This window comes from Phascolarctos cinereus, unplaced genomic scaffold (assembly GCF_003287225.1).
Source record: "Phascolarctos cinereus isolate Bilbo 61053 unplaced genomic scaffold, phaCin_HiC Scaffold_3;HRSCAF=262, whole genome shotgun sequence".
Classification (NCBI taxonomy): Eukaryota; Metazoa; Chordata; class Mammalia; order Diprotodontia; family Phascolarctidae; genus Phascolarctos; species Phascolarctos cinereus.
Genome location: NW_027555736.1, coordinates 190,592,360 through 190,613,581, shown reverse-complemented (window position 1 = coordinate 190,613,581; position 21,222 = coordinate 190,592,360). Strand labels below are relative to the sequence as shown.

Sequence of the window (21,222 nt, the reverse complement as noted above, 5' to 3'; positions counted from 1 at the left end):
CAAGTTGTGCAGAACAAGGTAAGAAGCCACCATTGTTGCCACAACCCCTAGACTTCAAGTGTTTCAGGCCAGGTAGCAGCTGCTAATCTTCATAAGTAAAAGTCCCCAAATATTTCTGGCAGAAACTTTTGGTGGAACCAAAATCATTTTGTTTCACAGAATACCCTATGACCCTCTTGAAAAACAATTTATGAATAGTTAAGTAAAACTTGTATATACTTAGAAGACTGATGAATGGAAAAAGCTAAGGAGAGAAAAGCAGGGAGGGGTATGGACATGAGAATTAGATAATGTCTGAGCGACTGCAGTTGGTGAGAACTGCTGGGTCAAAGTATACTTGACAAAGAGCACATCATAAAATTTCATAAGCCACTTTTTATTAAACATGTAAAAAATATTCCTTGTTTTACAAGCTCAAAAACCAGACTAACGTATGAAGAAATGTACAGTACACCTGGAATAACTTTTGACAACATTTTTCAGAAAAATCTCAGTACCTTCACAACTTGAATTACATTCAATGTCCATATAAACTATATGAGACCAGCTACAAAATCAATATTTTTAAAATTTCACAAGTTAAAACAAAATAATCCTCAATACATACATAATAGTTTTGAAATAAAGGCAGTGATTTCTTTTTAAAGTACAATATGGAGAGATCCTAAGGACCAAGCTATTCACTGCTTCTTTATTGGTTTTGTGCTCAATACAGTACCAAATGAATTTCTGTTAGTAACTTTCAATTTCTTATACACTTACATTCTTATATACACTTCAAGAGCTATATAAAATTTTGAAAAAGTTAAATCTGTAAGCTATGTTTTAATTACTAAATAACTGCATTTTTAAAATTTATAAGCTGACCTAAAAATTGTTGGTTACTTATATATTAGCTTTCCAACTTGCTACTTTTAAGTTATTAAAATGCAAAAAAATTAAGCCGTTAAGTACCTTGCCATACATATAACTCATCATTTACTTTAATATTGCTAATTAAATGAATTAACTCATATATCCCAGAATTCTCAAGATATTTACTACCTGTTAAGGGTTCAGTCTTTTTTTCCCTTGTTTTTTGGGGGAGGTTTTTGCTAGGTAATGGGATTAAGTGATTTGCCCAGGGTCACACAGCTACCAAGTGTCAAGTATCTGAGACCGAATTTGAACTCAAGTCCTCCTGACTCCCAGGGCTGGTGCTCTATCCTCTGTGCCACCTAGCTGCCCCCAAGGGCTCAGTCTTACAGCCTTTCTTTAAAAAAAAATTAGGTGATAGAACTGATCACACAACAATGGGACATGTAATAATTTTAAACTAGCTCAATAACTTAAGACTTTATCAACTCTACCAAATTAGACCAAACTATACACAGAAATTTACGTGACATTATTCCTTTGAATCTTTAATTTATCCAAATCCTGCCTGGGCAATTTCAGTGTATAGATCTCAACATTTGGCCATGTGAAACTAACATTCATAAGTCTAAAATCAAAGTCACATAGGTGTGTACTATGATTAGTCATTCACTTGAGAAGAAAAATAATCAAAGTCTATTAATGGACCTGTTTCTTTGTATTCTTCCAAAATCAAATTTTTTCCTATCCTTGAGTATTAGCCTGATATGTGATCAAAAGTAGATTCTAGCTTAATAAAAAGACACCTGCAAATTGTAATGTGAATTAGAAAAGATATACATTCTCATCATATACCCTATACCCTCCTAGTTTTCTGCTTATTCTCTGTATGATAGAGATTAGACAATTGTTAAATACCCCTTAACATTAAAAGGGGGATATGCACACTGGATTTTAGAGAGTGAAACTATAATTTCCCTCACATAATATCTTCCTGTGTGTATTTTTAAAATTTCTAAAAAAACTAAGTTTCACAATGGTGGGTGTCTTTCTTAGAAGATCTCAAAGTACTTTCTTTACCAACCTTCTCTGATCCATTAATATCACTATAAAATGGGTAAGCAACATATTATTTTCATTTTATAAATGAAGCAAAGCATGGGATGATAAGGTAACCACTAATGAGACACATGAAATCACAAGACAGAGCTAGAGACCACACTGGCAAATCAAGAAACGGGGCTTAAATAACCCTATCTACTTGATTATCATTTCAGTGTTTGAAAATCATTACTAAATATCATAAATATTCAAGTAAAGAAGGGCCAATGGTCATAGCCCTCAGAGCCTTTGGAAAATTACACTATTTTATGTCCTGGCAAAATAAAATGGATGTACATAAGCCCTATAATCCAGCTTACAGATCAAGCAGTCCAATTTAAAGCACATTAAGATGTTGATGTCTTTAAGGATATAAGGTCCAAAAATGGCGGGAAAAGAAAAACTAAGTGGTCTCCATTCTATAAAAACAATTTTCTCTTTTGCTCATTTTTCTAGGTCAAAGATGCCACTAAAACTATGCCATTATTTACTGTGTCAAATTTTCCCATGAAAAATTTCCTACACACTAATGTAGGTTTTATACAATGTACTTCATGTCAATGGCATGTATTGTTAGGCAGTTGGTGTGATAACATCCCTAGAGTTCTTTCTTAACAAAAGCAACAGAAGAGGCTGTCTCAATTTGATCATGGGGCAGAGAATCAAAAGTCGTCATTATATGGCTCAAAAAAAGAGCATGGCACTCCAATAAACAAGAAACAAATTTAAAATTTTGTACATGTTCAGTAACAGGACTATTCTTTCAACCCCAAGGGCACTGTATAAAATAAGTGCTTTTAATATGTGTCAAATGAATGAAAAGCAACCATTCATCAATAGATGTACCAAGGCAAAAATCCAGTTGATTTTTAAAAGTATAAGAAAAGCTAAGTTAAAAAAAAGTTAAATATCATATGAAATTAAAATAAATTCACATTTTCATAACCAAAGAAAAACATGGCATCCTAAATGGCTAGAAAGAAAACATGGCAATTCAATGAGTGCAAAGCATATTAGAATTCTGAACAATGGCATAAGGCACTACATCAAACTGACCCTACCAATCAAGCTCTCTTAAATCCAAAGAATAGGGAATAGAGGAAAGAAAAAAAGTATGTACACACTCATACATATATGCATATAAAAATAAATATATGTACATTGACAAGATGACTGCTAATTGCTTTTTATGTCCTTTTAGCTGGTTTAGCAGTTAACTGTTTCTCTCTTTCAAATTCTTTTTCTCGTTGCTGTTCCCGTTCCAACTCTTCTTTCTGTCTCTTTTGCTGGAGCTTAAGTGCTCTTTTCTAAGTCAAAAAAGAAACAAAATCAAGGAACTATACCAAGCACCAAGGTTTATATACCTCACTAAACAGCCACAGCAATAAATTATTATGAGGCTGGCTTTTTTGGGGGGCAGGGGGATGAGGGGGGCATGAATCTAGACCTTTGATTTCATCTGTGTAAGAAACCCCTCATGAGAAGTCAGCACCTGCTCTGAAACCCAATCATCTTAGACACTGAGAAACCTGTTCAGGGTTACCAAGACAGTATGTGTCAGAGAGGGAATCCAATGGCACTAACAGGTCTTCCTGATAGCAAGATAGGGAAGTCTCCATACCATGTTGTTTCTCCACATTTAGATTTCATTTTTTACATAAATTCAGTTGTTTTATGTAATCTTAAATAAATTCCAACAGCCTATCTTATAAAGATTCTCTATCTCAAAGGAATTGCTACTTTCAATATCTCAATTAAATGGAATACTTAGAAGTTTCATAATCAGAGAACAAGATCTCTTCCAAAACCTATCAACATTATTAGTGTACATATCTAGTAATTCATACCTAAAAGGTTTATTACTTTAAAAAATACATTAATATAGCATCAATAAATTTTATGGGATATTACATAAATAAAAATAACACTTTCAGTTCATTCAAAATGTAAATGTAAAAAAAGGATCATTGTCTAAAAGCTCATTATTAGCAGCCATCAAAAAAGGAAAACAAAGCATTAAACCTGCTCTATTAATTAAAATATTATTTAAATGTTATTCAACTCACTTTCAACTTTGATGTCTTTTCATGAAGCATCAGCATCTCTTTTCTTATATTCACTAACTTGTTGTGATAGTATTTAGCTTCTGTAAACTTAAAACAGGAAAAACTAAATTATGATTCAAGTTAAAAATTCACTGGAATAGCCAAACAAATTTGTGGTCCCAACCCTTAACAATTCTTCCTAAATTGGACCAGCTTTATGATCCATTATCTTCATATTTTAATTATTCTCTACAAATTACATTTAAAATCTACATGCAATACTTTAAAAACCATTGGTGGGAGGAGGGAGAAAAGTGATGACATTGGTACAAACAGATAATACCTACTATATAATGGAAAGACAACATTTCTTTATCAAAAATCTGCTATACAATTAGTCATTGGACAAATAGGTATCCTATACGGGCCTAAAGTTGCAATAAGACCGCTCAGTTGCTACTAGTTAGCTTCAGAAGGAGTTAAAAGCTTTTTTAAATCCATGCTTACACTGTACTAGCTGTAAGTGAAGAGTCTCAAAAGTTAATTTAAGAGCCTGACAAGAAGAACTAAGTTATGGACCTTGAACAATGCTGCCTGGGTCTTATGAACCACTGTTCAATAACCCAAGAAACACGAAGTTGGAATAAGACTAGCCCTTTCTACATCTGCCAATCTTATTCCTGAGGTATAACCAAGGAGCTGAGTATGCCCATGGAAAGGCTTCTTCCTGGACAGCCTCCAACATCTTAGGATGGATGGACTTCCTAAAAAGCAGGATCCCGAGTTAGAGGAGAACAGGAAGTAATATAGGTCTAAGTAGTTGAAAAAGCACAATTCTCCCTCAGAAAGGATAAAGGATAAAGAAGAGAAGGAAAGAATTAGCAGTCAAGAAAATAGTCCAAACTAACAAGAGTCAGAAACAGCAATCTTAACCTTCTAATCTTGTATTCAAATCAGATCTCAGTAATTGTCGGCTTAATGTTCTTTGTCTACGTGTGTGTCTGCACCCAGAGCTGACATTAATGGCTCAATGTAAACCTGGAAAGAACTTTCTCTGGTGGAGTGCCCCAGAGATGTAGACAGGCTTGTATTATTTAACATTTTAATCAATGATTCGGATAATGGAATAGGATCACAGATTTAAAGCTTAAAGGGACTTAAGACGTCCTCTAGTCCAACCCACTTATTGTCCAGATGAGAAAACTGAGGCCCAAAAGGGTTAAGTGATTTGCCCAAGGTGTCATATAGACAGCAAGCAGAGGAAAGATTAGAAGGATTTCTGACTCCAGAGCCAACACTATTTCGAGAGCACAATACTGCATAAACAGCATGATTATCAAAACTGCAAGTGAAACATTAGGAGGGATAACAAACACACTGAATGTCAAGAGCAAAAATATTTCGATAACCTAAAACAATAGTTTGAATCTAATCAAATGAAATTAAAATCTAAATGTGGAGACTTACACTTACTTGATTTAAAAAAAAATTCACATTACTAAACAGAAAGGGCTTGGCTAGATAACAACTCATTTGGAAAACACTTAATAGGGTCTAGTGAACTGCAAGTTGAATATATTAGAGTCCACAGTGCACAAACTGATACGGTGGCCAAAAAGGCTAAAGCAATCGTAGGCTATGTTAAGAAAGGCATGATATTAAGAACAAAAGAAGCGACAGTCCCAATACACTCTGCCCTGGTGAGACCACAAGTGGAACAAGTGTTCTGCTCTGGATGACACGTTTTAGAAAAACTATGATAAGAGGGAGGGAGAATCTTCCAGGACAATGAAGAGGCTCAAGATCATGCCCCAAGGACTGCTCTAGAACTGAGGAAGCTTGATAGCTATCTTCAAGTACTGTAGAAGAATGACATCTGTCTACTTGGCCCTGGAGGGCAGAATCAGGAGCACAAAGGGTCAACATTCCAAACAGATACGGGACAGATGTGCAGAAAAACTTCCTAACACTGAGCTCTCAGAAGTGGATCACTTCTTGGGGATACTGTAAAAGAGATTCTTCTTCAGGCCATATGAACTAATGACATACTGTAATTCTGTGTGCAAACAGATCTCAGCCTTCTAGTTTTCAGTTCTTAGCTGAGAGCCAAAGGTCTTTCATGTTTCTCGTCAAAGGTTGTATGTAAGGCTGTAACACGAACCACTGAACAAAAAGATCTAAAAGAGAATGACTTCCCTCTTATTCCTTCAGGTCCAGGGAACTATATTCTATCTACCACTTCACTACATCTACTATTTGTTTTTCGGAGGGGATATAAAACTTCCGGGCTTGTCCTACTATACACCAAATGTCTACTGAATGCAACTGCTGAATACAACAAGCATATGTAAATATATTTCAAAATAAAATATCTTTAGAAATATTCAAAGCAAACTGGGAGGTGATAAGTGTCGAGAGGGCTACTCTATTAGTTAAATTAACCAATTTAAATGAAAATTCAAAAAACATTTGTTAAACACCCACTAGGTACAAAGCACTGATCTAGGCTCTGAGGATTCAAAGACACAAAACAATCCTTGTTCTTCAAGAACTTTTCATTCTAAGTGGTTATCTGGGGAGTGGGAAATAAGGAAAACACAAGTACACAAATAAGTAAATATAAGGGAATTTGAGAAAGCATTACCAAATAAGTAAGAGGTAGCGCTCCAGCTGAGGTGAGCCTTTGAGGAAGCTAAGGATTCTAAGAGGCAGAGATAAAGAAATGTATACAATGTATACACAGGAAGGCTGCCCAGCATGAAGGTGCAGAAATGGGATGCCAATGTGGGGAACAGCTAGTAAGCCAATTTGGCTGGAACACAGAGTACATAAAGGGAGAGTAAAACAAATTAAGTCTGAGAAGGTGGGCTGGTATCAGATAGATAATGCCTTTAAATAACAGAATCAGAAATTTTTACAGTCGGAAGGTAACGAAGATATTGGAACCCCCCACCCACCCAGGACGGAGCCTCTACATGGGGTGCTCTCACTTATTCCTCTTCTTGAATTCCTGAAACTGTTGTTCCGAATGAGAGTTGACTACTCCTTCTTCTTTCCTTCTATGAAAGTCTACTATATTGTGCACTGTACATAATGTCAATTGCATATATTGTGTATTAAAATTTTTTAGCTGGAAGGGTTCTGAAAAACCACTTAGTTCAACCCTTCATTCATCAAAAGAGGAAACTATCGCCCTGGGAGCATTAGTGGTTTATCTGAAGTCACAGTTAAGTACTAAATGAACCTGAGCTGGAATCTTGTTTCCTGACCTCCTACGGCATCATGATGTCATACTTTAATCAGTCCAAAGGTATAATTTTCTAGTCCCAAATTCTCTTTTAAAAAAATCCTTCTTTCATGGACATTGCAGTCAAATCTTCATGGGACTTTTTTCTAGGGGTGGCAAAACGGCAGACACAAGTTCCTTATTTCTTCATATGTGAATGGATGGTTAGGTTTACTGAAGCTTCCCAGAAATATAATCATAGCTCCTCTCACCAAAGAATTATACACTTCTTTTGGTGTAAAGTTTGACTTTGATTGCTTGTATTGAAAAATGTAATCAGCAGTCGATTTTATACAGCGTGTCCCAAAAGCCTTAGTGCAATTTTAAGGTACTAAAGCTATTAAAGCTTAAATAGGCACTAAGACTTTTGGGACACCTTATATACGGTCTTTCCTTCCGAGGTAGAAAAAAGGCGGCTACAAGATATTCTCTCCCCAAATCCCCCCCTCCCCAAGTTCTCTTTTATATGTATGTTGAGAGTAAGCAAACGAATGCATTTGACCCATTCAAAAACAAGTTGTTATTCACAGAATCTTAGACTTTCAGGCTGAAGAGACCTCAAGATCTATCTAGTCCAACTCTGTACTGGAGATAGACTCACACTATGTGTGACACATTCATCAGAGAAATAATTCAGTTTTCTCTGAATACCTCCAAGAGGAACTCACTACCTCCTCACGTGGCCCTAACTGTTAGAAAGATCTGCTTTTAAGTTACCAAAGAAACTATCATCTCTGACAGTTAATATTTTGAAAGAGTTTCTTTGTCAGATAAAAAAACCTAGTTGTATTCTCATTTAAGAGTTTTTGTTAAAATTCTACTTCTGAATTTTTAAAAGGTAGAGAAAAATTTGGAGACTGCATCTAAACAATATTACACTGGAGAAATTAATTTCAGCTAACATTAAAATGTAACATTATTAAAACACATACACTAGAACAGACTTACCAAAGCATTAATATCCAAAATAGAATGACATTCTTTGAATTTTGAAATCTCTTGCTCTAATGTATCTAGTAATACCACTTGGTTCTGTCTGAAACAAAAGCAAATAGTGGAGATGAGGTTTACACATCCTGGATTTAAATACAACCACCTAAAATTCTATATCTCAATTGAACACTTCAATATTGGTTATTACTATGAGCTTGAAATTAAGCTGGAAGAGTATGAGAACAAGTCTAGAGAGAATCTAATCTTTTCCAGGTTTACTTTGTCAGTAAAATCTTTTACAAAATCACAGAAAGCAGTTGATAGTCAACTATCCCCTTATTCTTGACAAACTCCAGCTTTCAGACACCATTAAAGTCAATTTAATCATTTAAAGTTAGTTCATCATTACCTTCTATCAACTCAGAATCAAAAAGAAAATGCATTTTTGAGCCTTCTTCCTCAAGATTCTAATCTAAGTGCTTTACACACTTCTGTTAATACAACATCCTGTGAATGAAAATACAGGGAAATTTCCTACTTTAAGTATGGAAAATTTATGGTATTAGAAGAAGTTAAAGCTAAAAGTCACAGAAGAGAAGCAGTCTGGTAGAGGGGGAGAAGCCCTAGACAAGGAACCAAGAGTTCTTGATTCTACCACTATTTAGCCAAGTGACCCTGAAAAAATCACTTCTTGGGCCTTCAGTTTCCTTAACTATTAAAAAAAAGGGGGGGACAAAGGGAAGAATCAGACTAGACAATATCTCTAAGCCTCTTAGATCTCTCAAATATGGTGATTCTAAATCTATCTGGTAAAACAAACAAATCAGTGTCCAAACTCCCTTTCACATGACCTCACTACACTTTGCAACCTGGGTCAAACATCATAAAGAGCCCAAGGGCCCTGTGGACATCTGGTTGTGCAACGTAGTCTTTAAAATTTCCAGAGACAAAGAGGACAAAACATGCTTCAGTCACTCCATTTTTTCCCCCTTTCTTTCACCAAAAAAGATGCTTTGTCAAAGAATATGTCAAAGAAACAAAAAGCAGGAGCAAATAAGCCTCCAGTAATTGCAATAACACTCAACAGACTCCTGTGCTTATCTCCAGGGATCTCTCACCCTGGGCCAAGACATCAAGGGAAGTACCTGCAAGGCACTCATTCAATCTGATTAGCCACCTGATCATTAATAGGATGCTTACTTACAAACCTGTATTAAATATACAACAATGTGGAAAAAAAAGAAATGGAAAAGATGAGATTGAATACAGGTTTACAAATTGTCTGTTCTCCTATGTAGCCAGCATATCACAACAGTCCAAAAGCTCACCTGATCCCCTACAATCTGCTCCACTTACTGACCTCGGAAGAGGAAAAACCTGTTCAGAAGCCAGAAGGGGATTATGGCACAACCCAATAAGATGGCTTACTCAGCAGCCTGAGTTACTAGACTGATTGTGAGAAACAATTAGAAGAGAAGTCTCCAAAACACAGTATCTTGCCCTACAGATTTCAACAATAAACCTGAAGACAGAAATCAGTAATTTATGAAATTAAAAAACAATATTAAAGTAATATAGTACTTTTGGGAGCTTTTTAAAATTATTATATATGGCAATATGTTTTGCATGATTGAACATGCATAACCTATATAAAATTGCTTACTGTCTTAGGGAGGAGAAGATGAGGGAGGAAGAGAAAAAATTTGGAACTCAAAATTAAAAAAAAAAATGTAAAAATAGTCTTTACATGTAACTGGGGAAAAAATAAAAAATTATTTGAAAAAATTATTATGGCTGACCATAAATTAACAGTGAAACTGCCTAAACCATCAATAAAGTTCATAGTGAAAAATTATAGAATCATTAAGATGGTAAGAATCAATCTTTAAATTTTCATTTTAAATATGCCATAACTAGGTTCTTCAACATGAGTCACACTGAATAACCTGCTTCCAGAAGTAGTAACTGATGTCCCCTCCAGGAATGAAGACATAAGGCTGAGCATAAATGCCTGTAAGCAAGTAGAGTTCTGCTAAGTACTAATATGCTCACATTTTTTTCTGGGACCCTTCACCCTTTGTGAGTTACAAAATAAATAGATTTGCAGCCTCCACTAAGCCACAAGGGCTACTCAGTATCACGGAATTGTAAAGATGAAAGAAGTTCGGATTCATTCCATAGATGAAGGAACTGAGGCCCAAAAGGTTTCCCCGACTTGTGCAAACTCACACAGTGAGTGGCAGGGCCAAGATTAAACCCCCAAACTTCCCATTTCTGATCCAGTGCTGTTTCTACAACACAATTATCAGTAATGAAATCCATGAAGACACAGAAAATTTTAAGTACAGCATTCTCTGCACTGCTTCTTAACTCTCAAGAAACAAAGTAACTTATTCAGCAAATTATATGGTTTGGCTGTTTAAAGAGTATTTGGGGCACCCAGAAAAAAGAGTGAGGTTATTATAAACATTATAAGCGTTAGAGAAGGTTAACAATGAACCCTCAGACACAACAAAAATGCTACAAACATATGCCCGTGATCCACTTTCAACAATATAAAGAGACCTTTTCATTACTCTTTCCAAGTTCAAACACATTCTGGGCTCCTTTAAGTCTGTGAGCTGAAAATAAGCAGATCAATACCCCCACTGAAATAGAAGGGCTACTTAGAATCACAAAAAGCATTTTCTTTGACTTTGCACAAAAAAAAAAACCACAACAGCCAGGCCCCTCTGGCCAACACATACTCTCCCTCTATACCCACATTCAATATAATGAACTAATCACCTAAGGATACCTAACTCCAAAATTCTATTGAAAACCATTGTTAGAGGATCAAAACCACACTGTGTTACTGGGGAAATAGATTCACTAGTTTGTTAACTGTAATATTTAGTCATAAAAGTCCTACTTTATTAAGTTTTGCTCCTTATTGACTCACAGTTGATCATTACTCAAGTATAAAGCCTACAAAAACACTGGCTAATGGAATTACAGGAATAGACGTTGACAATTCTGACCACTGATAAACTGCCACTTCTGAACTGAGTTTTAGTGTAAATCATTTGCTTGCAGCAGTCCTTCAATATATTTAGCTTCTCACTCTGAAAAACAGGGAGTATAGAGGCTTCAGGCTCCTTTTTATCCCCCTGAAGAAACAGCGACTAAGTCTGATTTCTATGTAAGAGTTATTGTCCTCAGCCATATGTGTCTAGATAATGCCCACACTCTCTTTTTTTTTTCAAGCAAGATATTTATTGAATGTGGGCAGGTAGGTGGTGCAGACCTTAGCTGAGTGACCCTGGGTAAGTAAGTCACTTAACCCTATTTGCCAATTGCTCATCTGTAAAATAGGCTGAAGAAGGAAATGGCAAACCGCTCCAGTATCTTTGCCAAGAAGACCCCAGATGGATTCATGGAAGAATCGGACACTACTGAAATGACTCACCAACAGCCACAATTTATTGAATTGTTAGAAATATCTGTCTTCTCAAGTAAAGGTGTTATGGGGCATTTTCTTTAATTCTATTCTAAAACAAATGCATATGCAAAAATTGCTATTAGATAAGCAAATTCATTATTTCATAAAATAATGACAACTACAATTCCAGGTTCCACTTGTGATTTAGAGACAACTGCCCAAAACACGAAGAAAAAAAGCCTAAAGACATTAATTTCTTGCAGTTAAGTTATAAATTACTCTGCTATTACCACTTCTACTTGTTAAATTATTAGAAATAATCAAAACTAAATGCTATAAAATACATCCTAAAGATTACATCAAAAGCAGCCATGTTACTGTATGCTAGACAGAACTGTAGAGGCAAAATAACACTTTACAATTTACAAAGCATTTTCACATGTTATCTGATCTTCACAATAATTTTGTGGAGCAAACAAGAGAGGTATTATCCCCATTTTACAGATGAGGAAACAGATTCAGACTTAAAAGTGGCTTCCTGAATATTATACCAAACCCAAATCTCCTGATTTTTATTCAAGTGTTCTCAGTAAATAAAGCATGGTGCCTGGATGAAGAAATGAGCTCATAACAATTTCTGGTTTGCTTACGTGAGTTCCTGAAGGGCTTGCTTTGATCTCTCCAAGTCTGGCAAATAATGAGAAAGTAATCCTTGTGCTAGTTGCTCCAGAGCTTTATTTTCAACAGTCAAGTCTTCTATTAGTCCTTCATCTGGAGAAGCATCACCTGAACCTATGCCCCAAGCAGAAAAATATTGAAAAACTGCTGAGACTGTTGCTAAGTCTTAAATATTCCACCAGAACAAAATATTATGGTTAAAATTTAAGCTAAGCCCAATGTAAAGTAAACGTATTTCTTTCTTCAGCACTTAATAACTGCTTGTTTACTTGACTACAGCATGACCAGATACTTAAACAAAAATCTAATTTTAGAAAGCATTTTCAAGTGTTTAGATTTCATATATCTAGAGCTAAAAAGTACTTTCAAAGGTCATCTATTTCACAAATAAGGAAATAGGTCCAGGGAAGTTAAGTGACCTGCCCAAGATCCTAATAGTACAATCAGAGAAAGAATCTGAACCCAGTCCTCTTACTCCAAAGACAGTGTTCTTTCCACAGGACCTCACTGTCTTCTTTAGCTTAGAATCAAAGAGAAGGTGGTTGACAGTGTAAAGCTGAATAAGTGAGAAAATATCAGAATTCTTTCCTTTGGATTTTTAACATATTTTAAATTCTTGTTTCCATCAAATGAAAGCCATCATAAAAATACAGCATTCAGTGAACTGCCCTGTATTACTCTTATTTCTCCATCTGTTATTCTGTTGTTCAGTCATTTCAGCTATGTCTCTTTTCATGACCCCATTTGGGGTTTTCTTGGCAAAGATAATGGAGTGGTTTGCCATTTCCTTCTCCAGCTCATTTTACAGATGAGAAAACTGAGGCAAACAGGGTTAAGTGACTTGCCCAGGGTTTACACAGCTAGTAAGTGTCTGAGGCTGGATTTGAACTTAGGAAGATGAGTCTTCCTGGCTTCAGGCCCAGCACTCTGTGCCACCTAGTTTCCCCATTTCTCTAACTAGATTATAAATATTTTCTGGGGCATAGAACCATGTGTTATTGGGGGGGAGGGGTAATCACCAAAGTGCCTAGAAAAGTGCTAGGTATGGGGCAGCTAGATGGTGCAGTGGATAGAGCACTGGCCCTGAAGTCAGGAGGACTTGAGTTCAAATCCAGCCTCAGACCAAACACCTGACACTTACTAGCTGTGTGACCCTAGGCAAGTCACTTAACCCCAATTACCTTAAAAAAAAAGTACTAGGTATATTATACATATGATAGTTATTCAAGCATATGAAGACTGGGGAAAAAATCTGTAGCAACTCACAAATCTTACAGAAATAGTATAGAACAATTATTCCTAAATAACACACTGAAAATCATTCCAAATGTCTACAAATCACTACTTGCATAAGCACATCCAATACTGCATGTCTACAAGAGAACTCATTATCTTCTCCCCCCAAACTGCCTTCCTAACTTTCCTATTTCTGTTAGTGGTTAATACCCTTATCACCCCCGCTCCAACCATCAGTCATCTTCTCCTTCAGCCAACCAATGGTCAGACCCTATATATTCTCTGAATGTTGTCTCTACCATCTGCCTTCTCTTTTCCATTTCCAGAGTTATCGCCATAGTTCAAGCCAATATTACCTTTTGTGAGGACTAGTTTAATAGTTCAATAGCTAACTGGAGGCAGGAAAACCTGAGTTCAAATCAGAACTCAGATACTTACTAGCTTAGATAGCTTACTAGCTTACTTACGTTGGGCAAGTCACGTCACTTCTGTTTGCCTCAGTTTCCTAAACTATAAAACGTGGATCTTAAAAACACTTACTTTGAAGGTTTGTTGTGAAGATGAAATGAGACAATATTTACAAAGTGCTTAGCACAAGGCCTGGCACATAATAGGTGCTATATAAATGCTTATTCTTCCCTCCCTACCTCCAGGACCTGCTCTTTCTAACAGTCAATATTGAGTCCACTAAACTAATCTATATTCAATGTACAACTCTGGTCAATGTCACATCCCTGCTCAAAAACCTCTAGAGCTGGTTTAAAACCTTAAAAACACAAGATTGTTAACTACTTAGGTATACGAAATGGAGTCTACAGGCCAAATGTGGCCTACCTACCCCTGAGGTACAACCCATTTGGGGTTTTTCACGGGAAAGTTCACCTAATTATTTAGCAAGTAAGCACACCTGAAAATTGAGGCTTGACCACTGGTCAACAGATAATATTGCACAACTGATTACCACTAGATGTCATGCTAGTAGGCTTAAATTAATTAACAGCTGTAATAGAAACTGAATATTAAATTTGTGAATCCTTCACACATATGGATATGTGGGAAACCAATAAAAAATTTAATACCCCTGGCTTAACAATAAAATCCAAATACTTTAATCTGGCATTCAAGGCCCCTTCACAATGACTCCAACTTATCTTTCCAACCTGATCTCTCACCACTCCCTTTCAAATCATTCTCTGTTCCAGCCAAATTAGACCACTACTTAATGGCTCTGAACTTATGCCCCTTGCCTTTTTGCTCATACAACCCTTCATACCTAGAATATACTCCTATCCTTTCTTTTTCTTTTCCCCCTTTCCACAGAAATCCTTCCACATCGAGCTTAGGTGCCCAGTCAAGTTCCAAAAGGCCTTCCCTAACACCCTCAGCAGAAAACCATTTCTCCTTTATTGAACCTCTTATTACACTTTGAAGGTACTTGCCCTGTGCACTAATTACATTCTAATTTATATTCCTGTTTTATCTTTCCTATTAGGACATATAAAACTCTTTTATAACAGGCACTATATGTTAACTATTTTTAGTAAATTTGACAAAATTCAAAAAATTTGTTAAGCCCAAGAACTGTATACAGAACACTGTTGGAGGAAGAAGATGCCAAAAATTTAAGCAAGGTGTAGTAGACTTGCCCTTTTGAAGTTATAGTCTTTGCACACAGTAAGCATCTAATAAATCTAATAAATGTTTTAAATTTAAGTTTTTAAAATCTTGAAGTATGCCAGGTGGAAAGTCATAGAATCATAGGATTTCAAAGCTAGAAGAGGTGTTGGAATATAAAAGAATCAGTTTATGGAAGAATATTGGGGTATGTACTTTGATAATAACTTTACAGTTAATACTATACTGATAAACATTTTAAACCGATAATCTTTAATCAAATAATATCAAGAGATTTAAGAGGAAAGCTCCAAGCACATGGGCTAGACCCCATGTGAAAGGTTAACAGAGGGACATGGAGAAGAGTCCTAAGGGACAAGATAAGGATGAGTCAGAGGGGGGATTCATGTCAATAACATTACACATCCAGCCTCTGACACTAGGGGCAAGTCATTTAACCTGTCCGCCTCAATTTACCCAAGTGAAAAATGAGGATAATAATAGCACATACCTCCCAAAGTTATTGTGAGGATAAAATGAGATAGTCATCTTTGTGAAATGCCTGGCACATGTAAATAACATATAAATATTCAGCTAACATTATGTGTGACTTGCCTGAATTTACACATGCAGTTAAGTAAAAAAGCTCAGACAAAAGTCAGGTCTCCTAACTCCAAAGCCAGTGCTTCTTACGTCAAGCCATGCTAATCTCAATTTAAGATGCTTCAATTATTGTCCTTCTAACAATTTTGAATAATAATTCATGTACCTTCATTCATATATATATATGCATACATATATACGTATCCCATATATTCATTTTCCAATCTAAGTCTTCAAATTTTTACCTAAACCTTAACCACTTTAGCATACCCCAAAGGAATCATTCATTCACATGTTTACTGAGTTCCTACTACAAGGCACTATGAAGGTCAAAAGATAAATAAATGAAAACCTAATCCATGCCCTCAAGATGTTTATAATTTAGCTTAAGAAACAAACACTCAAATAGGCAAAGTAAGAAGTCAGACTATACTATGTGTCATAAGACCTCCAAAAAGTCCTAGGGCAGCTCAGGATGATCACTTTGCTAAGGAGGGAGTTGGGGGGAAAGCATTGGATTTGGAATTAGCGGACAGATACTCAAATTCCAAATCTGCTACTTACTACTTGCATGACCTTTAGGAAGCTATTTAACAACCTGGTGGCAGCTCAGGATGATCACTTTGCTAAGGAGGGAGTTGGGGGGAAAGCATTGGATTTGGAATTAGAGGACAGATACTCAAATTCCAAATCTGCTACTTACTACCTGCATGACCTTTAGGAAGCTATTTAACAACCTGGTTCTCAGTTTCCTCATCTGGAAAAATGAAAAAGCTGGAAAAAATTATCTCTGAAGGCCCTTTCATCTCTCAATCTATGATTCTATGATGTCATTTAATGAGAGTATTAAGATATGACTATGGTTGGTAGCACTCTGGATTAGTGCCAGGCCAGCAGTCAGGAAAACTCCTTTTCTTTCATTCAAATCCATCCTCAGACACTTACTAGCTGTGTGACTCTGGGTCAGGTATTTAACACCATTTGCCTCAATTTCCTCATCTGTAAAATGAGCTAGAGAAGAAAATGGAAAATCATTCCAGTATCTTTGCCAAGAAAACTCCAAATGGGATAATGAAGAGTTACACACCACTGAAACAACAACAAATGGTTTCAGCAGTTAAACCATTCCAAGTAAAGGGAACATGAAAGCAAAAGTAGTAATAACTGGAAAAGCCTAGCTGTGTTTAGAAAGGAGAGAGCAGTCCAGTTGGCCTGGAGCCCAGGCTACAAGTAAAACAATCACAGCAAAGAAGTCTAACAAAGATGGGCTGAGACAAGATTATTGTGAAGAATCTTAAATGCTAAGCTATGGAATTTGGACATGATCCAAATTTGCCTGTGGAGAACCAAGTTTATGAGGAGGTGGGCAAAATTACCAGGGTTATGCTTTAGAATTATTAGATGTTAAATGTGTGGGATAGATAGAAAGGGAAAGAGACTTAAAGTCCTTGCAAGAGGCAATAAAGGGCTGGATTAGGTTGATGACAGTGAAAACAGAAAGTGAGGCATACCAAAGACAATACAGTGAAAACAGAAGCTATAAACCATGGTTCAGAGATGATGCTAAGGTTTTGAGTCCAGATGACTGGGAGAATGATGGTAGTATTTTAAGAGAAAAATCAGAAGAAAGGACAGATTTCTGCAACAGCAGGAGAGGGGTAAATGAATGATTTGGTTTTGGTCATGTTAAATTTGAGGTGACAGCTGGATATAGAGAAGTATTAAAGAGAAAGCTGGAAACACACAAATGAAACTTGGGAGAGAGGTTAGGGATTAAGAATTTGAAATCACCTATAAAAAGAACCTAGGACACTGTTTTGGGGGACATCTATGTTTAGTGGGCAGGATACAGATGATTGATGATGATGACGATGATGATCCTGCAAAGGTCAGACAGCTTAGAGAAAATCAAGAACTACATCAAGAAAGCCAAGAGAAGAGAGAATATATCTAAGAAGAAGGATCAGTCAACAGGGGAAAAAGCTACAAAAGGTAAAAACAATTGGATTTAGCAGTTAAGAGCCTGTTAGTAGCCTTAAAGGAATCATTTTGAACAGAGTAATGGAGTCAGAAAGGGTTAAAAGGTGAGTTGGTAGTAAGGAACTAGAGATGGAGCTTCTGCTATTCCTTCTAGGAGTCTGGCTGTTTGAAAAAAAAAAGCCCACTCCCCAATTGATAAATGGTCAAAGATACGAACAGGCAGTTCTCAGATGAAGAAATTAAAGCCATCTATAGTCATATGAAAAAATGCTCTAAATTGTTATTGATTAGAGAAATGCAAATCAAAACAACTCTGAGGTACCACATCACACCTATCAGATTGGCCAACATGACAAAACAGGAAAATGATAAATGCTGGAGAAGTTATGGGAAAATTGGAACACTAGTGCATTGTTGGTGGAGTTGTGAAATGATTCAACCATTTTGGAGAACAGTTTGGAACTATGTCCAAAGGGCTATAAAAACGTGCATATCCTTTGACCCAGCAACAGCAGTTCTAGGGCTATATCCCAAAGAGATCTAACAAATGGGAAAAGGACCCACATGTACAACAATATTCATAGCAGCTCTTTTTGTGGTGGCAAAGAATTGGAAATTGAGATGATGTACATCAACCAGGGAATGGCTGAGCAAGTTGTGGTATATGAATGTAATGGAATACTATTGTGCTATAAGAAATGATGAACAGGCTGCCTTCAGAAAAACCTGGAAAGACTTGTATGGTCTGATGCTGAGTGAAATGAGAAGAACCAAGAGAATGTGTACACAATAACAGCTATGTTGTGCAGTGACTAATACTGATAAACTTAACCCTTCCCAGCAATACAAGGATCCAAGACAACTCCAGAGGCCTGGTGATGGAAAATGCTATCCACATCCAAAGAAAGAACTATGAAAGCTGAATTGCTATTTTTTGTTCTCTTCTGTTGAGTTTTGTTCCCTCTTTCTGATGGTTCTTCCTATTGGTTTTAACTTTTACTTCAACAGCACTAATGTGAAAATGTTTAATAGGAATGTAAATGTATAGCCTATATCAGATTGTGTGCTTGGGGAAGGTGGTGGGGAGGGAGGGGGAGAAAAATTTTAAACTCAAAAGCACATAGAATCGATTATTGATAAATCAAAATAAATTAATAAAAATTTTTTAAAAGGCTTGGAGGGATGGCAAGGTCAAGTGAACAGTTAAGAATGGGGGACTTATGCATACTTGAAGATAGTAGAGAAGCCAGTGCAAAAGGAGAGAAAAAAAGAGGAGAGAAACATCAAAGTGGCAAACTCCCAGAGGAGACTGGAGGGAGATCAAGTGAAAAAGCAGAAGAGTTGGCAAGAAAAGCCACCCTTTGTCAGAGAATGGAGAAGAGGAGGAGAGAATGGAGGATGGTGGATGGGCAGAGTAGGAGAGAAAACAATTCAAGATAAATGACCTGTTTTCTTAGGAAAGTAAGATGCAAGGTCTTCCAATGAGGGAAGAGGGAAGGAGTGACATAATGGATTTGAGGAAAGAGGAACTTTGGAATAGTTGCTGTGGGAAGCATGAGAGAATCAATCAGGAAAGAAACAAATAAATGAACTTGTTTTGCTTGACCATCTTGGTAAAAATAAGGGAGAGCTTGGGGGAGGGAGTAGTTGTAGTTCTTCTGAGATACGGATGTGTAGTTGATAGTGCTGTAAAAAAGAGACTCTCAGTGAGTAAATAATGTCTAAAAACAAACAAACTGCAAAAGAGAGCAAAGGAAAGTTCAGAAGGGGACTCAGACAAGCAAGGTAGTAGTGGTGCTCTCATGTCAATCTTAATATTAAGTATGCTTTTTTAAAAAGTTGCACTTGATAGAGATTGGTTTCATGTTCAATCTTCTTTCTCGGTTCTTTGCAGAATATATGGAATTATCCATGTTTGTGTCTGTTTGTTAAGCTCATAATGAAAAAATAAAATCTAAAATTAAAAAGACTTGTCAAACAACAATGAAGCCTAACTGGTATTAGACAAAATAAATTTGTTGAGTTTGGAGTTGTTTTTGGTTTTTTTGGGTTGGGATTTTTGTTGTTGTTGTTTGGGGGGGGGATGAGAAGTGTTTAGTTTAGCTGTAGATTCAGACACAGTAAGCTTGGCTCGGGCCAGAGGATACATGTGAAGACGCCAAAGTGATCTTCAGAGCTCAGGTCCCTCATCAAGGAAAAATGTCACCGCACGGTGGCTTTCTCCAGCAGAATTCACAAGCACCCCAGCAGGAGTGAGGGAGGCAAACCTGCAGACCCTGTAGCAGAGAGAGCAGTGACTCTGGAGTCGGAGGATCTGGGCTTCAATCCCGTCTTTGGGGCTCATTACCCGCGTGACCTCACGCAAGTCATTTCTGGGCCTCAGTTTCCTCAATCGTAAAATGAGGGGTAGAACGAGATCCCTTCCCGCTCGGAAGCTGGGCGATGCTGCGCCCTCTGCCCACACACCACGCGGGCCTCGGGGAGCCCAGGCCTCGGACCCCCAGAGCCGCGCCCTGCAGGCCCACCTGCCCCCCGCTCCACTCCGCCTTACGTACTCACTGCGGGCGGCCCCAAGCCCGGGCCGAGGGACGGCGGCTCCAGCGGGGCCAGGTCCTGCGGGGGCAGCTGCGCCGGCTGCTGCTCAGGAAGACTCATGACTGTCGGCGTGGCGGGGAGTAGAAGACGCAGGCCCCGGACACCGTAGAGGAAAGGAGAGTGAGGGGATGGTCAGGCCACGCCCCGCCGGTGACAGCTGGAGGCACCACCGTAACCCTCCCGCCAGCCCGGACACGGACTCCTGTAGCACCGGGAAACTACGGAACGGAAGCGCTGGTCACGTGGAAGGAAGGGTCCGGAAGGCGGCCTAGGCGCCGCAGCTTTGTTCTCGGCCGGCCGGAAGTCCTGGGGCCACGTGACTTCGGTGGCTTCATTCGTTCGTTGCCTGGCCGCAGGGTGGGTGCTCTGTGAGAAGGGGAACGTTTGGTTCTGGCCCGAAGCGGACGGAGGAACCGTTTAACGGCGGATTTTAATCGGAAGCTTATCTTAAAGTCCGCCTAAGAGTGGAGACCGATGCTTCCGCTGCTCATTTGCGTTCCGGTTCCCTAGAAGAGAGAAAACGCTACCTCCGCTCTTCCGTTATGAGGTCGTAAAGGCCCGTTATTCCCCAGACCCTGGCAAAGCCCAGCCGGCCATTAGCTCCTGGAGGGCAGGGCTTGTAGTACAGCTGCAGACTTGAGTGAGCCTTAGCTTCCTAACGAGTAAAATGTGTAGATGCAATCAGACGAACTCTGAGGTGAACTCAATATCCGTGGTTAGCCCTTCTTTACATAAGTAATTTAAGGCATCGTTTGCAGAGGTTCTGGGTAGCCTCACCCAACAGTATTGGAAATCTAAGACAATTGTCATTTCATAGATACAGTGATTGTAGGTTTCGGTGACTTCTGCTTCCAGATGGACCTTGAGGAAATCCC

At 37.8% G+C, this 21,222-nt stretch overlaps 1 protein-coding gene across 1 annotated transcript; it reads right to left on the bottom strand.

Moving 5' to 3' along the window:
• Positions 1–355: 355 nt before the first annotated feature.
• Positions 356–20,578, bottom strand: BLOC1S6 (biogenesis of lysosomal organelles complex 1 subunit 6). Its single transcript, XM_021009290.2, has 5 exons — positions 20,308–20,578; positions 12,292–12,433; positions 8,236–8,323; positions 4,023–4,109; positions 356–3,263 (listed from the first exon to the last, which is right to left on the bottom strand). The coding sequence occupies exons 1-5, from the start codon at positions 20,405–20,407 to the stop codon at positions 3,144–3,146; spliced, it is 537 nt and encodes a 178-aa protein (XP_020864949.1). The 5' UTR covers positions 20,408–20,578; the 3' UTR covers positions 356–3,143.
• Between the last annotated feature and the right edge of the window lie 644 nt (positions 20,579–21,222).

Coding starts and splice junctions, on each gene's coding strand:
- BLOC1S6 (XM_021009290.2), bottom strand. CDS start 20,407: ATGAGTCTTCCTGAGCAGCAGCCGGCGCAGCTGCCCCCGCAGGACCTG. Junction 4,110..8,235: donor TTTTGGATATTAATGCTTTG/GTAAGTCTGTTC, acceptor TCCTGTTTTAAG/TTTACAGAAGCTAAATACTA. Junction 3,264..4,022: donor AAAAGACATCAAAGTTGAAA/GTGAGTTGAATA, acceptor TTTTTGACTTAG/AAAAGAGCACTTAAGCTCCA.